A 5,132-nucleotide genomic window follows, 5' to 3' on the forward strand; every position below is an offset into this window, starting at 1 on the left:
CACCAGCTTCTCGGAGGAGAGCGAGGCCTGCGGGAAGAAGCCCGGCGCCAAAGCGGCGGCGGCGGCGGCGGAGGCGCCCCACTTGGGCCGCGGCACCAGCCGCTCCAAGCACAGCGAGGCCTCGTTGCGCAGGGCCCGGATGGTCAGGAAGTAGCTGACCACCATGATGGTGAGCGGCACAAAGAAGGCCACGAAGGAGCCGGCCAGCACGAAACTGTCGTCCGTCAGCAGGCAGCTGCCGTCCTTGAACACTTTGGAGGGCTCGCGCAGTCCCAACACCGGGATGGGCGCGGAGATGCCTGCGCACAGGAAGTCAAACAAGGAGTGCGCCGTTAGCGAGGGCGACGCGGCCCGCGCGCAGTCCAAGTAGGGGCGACGCTACGCCAAACTTGGCTCTGCTGCGGGAAAGGCGAAGGCCGCGTCATCTTTGTCAGAGCGGGGTCGTGAAGTTTCACACCCGATTCCTACGTCTCCCGCTCTTTGTGTTGAAAGCAAAGATTTTGTGTGAAACCCTGCTGCGAACAACAAACACGGGATCGTCTTTTGCGAACGGCGAGAGAAAAACGCCGCAGTCTCGATGGGTCGAATGCGATTGTTGCTGTCCGACTACGATTTTGAACGCCTTCACGCAGCTTTCAGAATCCCGCGCAGGAGTTCCGATCTGCCTTGGCCGGCTCGCGCGTGAAAGGCAAAGACGGCCTCCCGTTTTACGGCGCAGATGCCGTCGCGTTGAAAGCACCGCTCGCTGCTATTTGACACGTCGTAGCAAATGCTAACATCGTCATGCGGGATTTGGGATCGCGTGTCGTCCTTGGAGCTCACGTGGCTCTTTGCTGGCTTCCGCGTCAAAAGCCGGCCGGGCCTTTTCTTACTCTTCCAAAACTCCTCGTTGGCTTTGTCTGTGTTGGATCGGTACAAGGGGTGCGCGCACGCGTGTGAACAATAACGACATTAGCGCCGACGTTCGCGCGAAGACAGCACAGCAAGTGTCTGACGGTCGCTGTGGCAACGTGCTGGATGCTGTCCTTTACCCGCGAGGGGCTTCTCTCTTTTTTTCTTTCTGTTGTTTTCCCGGCACAACAAGTGATCGCCGATGAAGACAAAGTCCGGTCGCACTCTCGTGAATTTTGCTAAAAATGACCGGAGCATATTCAATATTTCATTTGCAACGCGGGGGAACCGAAGCCCATCTGTGCCGCAGCAGGTGCAGATTCAGCAGACGTGGCGGCCGTCCTTCTGCCGCGGGGCCAAACCATCTGCGTGCGGGTGCGCGTGTGCCCGCGTGGCGGCAGACACACGGCCCGGTGGGAGCGTTACAACGGCTCATCTTGTCCGCGGAAGCGGAGCCGCACGCACGCGGGCTTTTGTGCGGGAGGTGGGGGGGCACATTCAAATGTTTTCCTCGCTTTGCTCCCACATTGAACCTTTTGCCATCGTGTGCGGGGAGCCGCAGCGGCTCTCAAATGAACTCGCACAGGTACAAAAAAAGTTCCGAGGGAAGAAATCTACCTGTGGAACCGGATGGGGGCGGGGGACATTGGGCAAGGGCCGAAATTGGATTGAGCCGACCAGCGGTCAGGGAGCGTGCCGAGAGTCCGACAGCAACACTGAAGCAGCTTCGAGAATTGGTGGCGAGCGCTGGCCGTTGAGTACGCGCGATAACAATCTCCTGTCTTCCGATGTCTGCGCGACAGACGTCAGGTGACGTCGCTTCCGCCGGTAGTTGAGCCATACCCGCACGCACGCGCAGATCTTTGTTGTCTCGCGTCGGGTTCTCTTTCAAATTAGCCCTGCTGAAATGCAAACGGGCTAACAGCTGCGAAGCTAACATTTTGAGAGCGAGAGAGAGCAATCTTGAGTAGCATGAAAAAAAAAATCAAGAGGACAGGAGGTGCTAAAAATGCTAACATGCTAATAGCTAATATGCGAAAACGTGGCTTCGAGAACGCACCGGCGTCGTACCCTGTCCACATGCTAATAGCTAACATTCGAAAACGTGGCTTCGAGAACGCACCGACGTCGTACCCTGTCGTTGGCTAACATTTCAAAGGGCCATTGCTAAAATGCTAAGACGCCAAGTCCGCGTGTTATGTGTTTTGCTCGCAGTTGTGATGCTAACATCGAGAAAAATGCTAACATGCTAATAGCTAACATGCGAAATCGTGGCTTCGAGAACGCACCGGCGTCGTACCCTGTCGTTGGCTAACATTTCAAAGGGCCATTGCTAAAATGCTAAGACGCCAAGTCCGCGCGTTATGTGTTTTGCTCGCAGTTGTGACGCTAACATCGAGAAAAATGCTAACAAGCCTTCGGGCGGATCCTTCGGCATTCGAAGGGCTAAAGTGCCAGCGTGCGACGATGTGCGTTAGCGCTTGCCGGCCGAGATGCTCCACACGGCCGCGATCTTGAGGCGGGCCTTGGTGCGCGAGTTGAAGCGGCTGTGGTGGATGGGGTTGCGGATGGCGAGGTAGCGGTCCAGCGAGATGGCGCACAGGTGCATGATGGACGCCGTGGAGAACAGCACGTCCAGGTAGATCCACACGGGACACAGCTGGGAGGGCAGAGGCCAGCCGTAATCTGCGCGACAGAGATCGCACAGTCAGATGCCCCCCCCCGCGCTCAGATTGCGCCAACGCGTCACAGCCGGAGTACAGAAGGCGAGCGATCGCTTTCCAACCGGGGCTCGGCCACCGTGGTTACTTGGGACGACCGAAACTGACAAAAGAACCCGTTTTTCAAAAACATTTCCGTTCACCGCATAAAATCGAAACCAAAATGCCATTTCGGGTGCAACGTTCTGACCGATTGTGCTCCCGACAGATGGGCGACACCAAACTGGGAAAGTGTGCAACTTCCTCCGTCAGGCGCTGCGCTCTTTTATGTCCGACACGCGCACCAAGACGACTATTCCCTGCCGCCGGCACAAAAGAAACAGCCAACAACTTCACACAGCAACGCCAGGTGTCCACATTTCAAAGCCTGAACGGGAAAACTTTTTCACCTGGCCGCCTCATTGAGATTTTGCGGAGCAACGGAGACGGCAAACGTCAGTCGGTGGCCCCGCCCGGCCGCTTACCGTAGAGGATGGTCACCATGGAGACCGGCATGACCAACACGCCCAGGAGCATGTCCGCCACGGCCAGAGACATCAGAAAGTAGTTGGTTGCGTTCTGGAGCTTCTTCTCCAAAGACACGGCCAGGATGACCAGGATGTTGCCCGTGACGGTGATGCCGATCGCCGCCAGGATCAGCAGCGCCGCCCAGTTTTTGCCCGCCTCCGTCGCATCCTGGCAAAAGCGGCCGACCCCTTCCTCGCCGGAGCCGTTGCCGACGGCAGAACACCCGTGGTGGCTGGCGTTGGCGGGGGCCGGCCGGAACTGGTGCGGGGGCAGCGGCTCGGGCCGCGGGATCCGCGGGGGGTCGCCGAGCGCCAGGCCTTGAGAGATGAGCTCCGACACGTTGCCCCCGCCGCCGCCGCCGCCGCCGCCGCGCGGGTCCATGGCGTCGTCGCTGGCCGCTCAGGCTCTGGGAAACGGCTCCAAAGTGGCCCCGTCTGGCTCTCTGAAAGCCCGCTCGTCACTCGGTGGAAGCCGCTGGCCCATTTTGGGGGGAATTGACACACACACACACACACACACACACACAAAAAAAAAAAAAAAAAAAAGAAAAACAAATCCGGTCTCCAAGTACAGCGTTGGCCGGCTGAAGCGGAGCGACCCGGACAAAAGCGCCTTACTGGTCTGACTGATTCTTCCCAGTTGTCCTCCTGATGGCGGGATCCATTGCCAAAACAAATTCGAAGGGACGATCATGCGAGTTTTGGGGCTATCCGGCCGGAGGGAGGGCTTTTCCTACCTGCCCCCCCCCGCACGCGTCCTGCCGGTCTCGACCCCGACCGACCCGAAGCTCCAAGAGGCTTTGGCCAACGCGCCTCAAATATTCCTTCCGGGGGGAGGACCCCCCCCACGGGTTTCCGAGGAGGACTTCGGGGGGGAAATGGATTTGCGCCGGTCGTTTCCTTGGCGCCGTCACTCGCCTCGGCTCTTTGCGCTCTCGACCGGGAGCTCCCCCTCCTCCCGTTTGCTGCCTCACTCGCGCGCTCTCTCGCACTCCACGTCACAGTGTGAGCGCTCAGGCGCCGGGCGCCCGAGCCAAGCTTTGCGACGGCGGCGGCGTCTCTCGGCTCAACGTCCGTGCCGGGAACGGCCTCGGCCTCAAAATTGACGAGAGGCATGTCACTCGCTTGTTGACTTGAAAAGTGGGACAAACGACGTCTCTGCAAAAGGTCACTTGAGTTGATGCTTATGATTGATTCTTACTGGCACGCGTGCGTACGTGTTTTGAGTGGCGCTGCGGAGGTTAGGTAAGGTTCGAACCCGTCGCGCGTATTTATCACACCGCTTTCTCCCCCCCCCCCTATCTCCAAATACCATCTGTCAATCAGGTGCCTCATCAGTGTGTGCGTGTTTGTGTGTGTCCGAGTGTGTTATGCATGTGCATTAGTTACCAATAAACCAACCTGCATTTGGGCACGCGTGAGTACTGAACTGTGTGGTGTGCTTGAAGAGCTCATGTCTGTTGTCACATTGCACCACAAACGACCATGTATAGAGTAAGGCATTTTTAGCCGAAAAAAACGACCATGTATAGTAAGGCGTTTTTAGACGAAAAAAACGACCATGTATAGTAAGGCGTTTTTAGACGAAAAAAACGACCATGTATAGTAAGGCGTTTTTTTGCTGAAAAAAACGACCATGTATAGTAAGGCGTTTTTAGCCGAAAAAAATGACCATGTATAGTAAGGCGTTTTTAGTCGAAAAAAACGACCATGTATAGTAAGGCGTTTTTAGACGAAAAAAACGACCATGTATAGTAAGGCGTTTTTAGCCGAAAAAAACGACCATGTATAGTAAGGCGTTTTTTTGCTGAAAAAAACGACCATGTATAGTAAGGCGTTTTTAGCCGAAAAAAACGACCATGTATAGTAAGGCGTTTTGAGTCGAAAAAAACGACCATGTATAGTAAGGCGTTTTTAGACGAAAAAAACGACCATGTATAGTAAGGCGTTTTTAGACGAAAAAAACGACCATGTATAGTAAGGCGTTTTTAGCCGAAAAAAACGACCATGTATA

General features: G+C 56.1%; 1 protein-coding gene across 1 annotated transcript in view; it reads right to left on the reverse strand.

Moving 5' to 3' along the window:
* The window catches only part of htr2ab (5-hydroxytryptamine (serotonin) receptor 2A, genome duplicate b), a 5,360-nt gene extending 1,554 nt beyond the window's left edge, over positions 1 to 3,806 (reverse strand). Inside the window, exons 1-3 of the mRNA XM_019871901.1 lie at positions 3,077 to 3,806; positions 2,377 to 2,577; positions 1 to 299 (exon numbers count right to left, since the gene is read on the reverse strand). The exon at positions 1 to 299 is cut by the window's left edge and continues 1,554 nt beyond it. Coding sequence (XP_019727460.1) covers positions 1 to 299; positions 2,377 to 2,577; positions 3,077 to 3,500 — 924 coding nt within the window. The 5' untranslated portion in view covers positions 3,501 to 3,806. The remainder of the gene's footprint in view (positions 300 to 2,376; positions 2,578 to 3,076) is intronic.
* Positions 3,807 to 5,132: the final 1,326 nt, after the last annotated feature.

Source organism: Hippocampus comes, unplaced genomic scaffold (assembly GCF_001891065.2).
Source record: "Hippocampus comes isolate QL1 unplaced genomic scaffold, H_comes_QL1_v1.1 scaffold277, whole genome shotgun sequence".
NCBI classification, from domain to species: domain Eukaryota; kingdom Metazoa; phylum Chordata; class Actinopteri; order Syngnathiformes; family Syngnathidae; genus Hippocampus; species Hippocampus comes.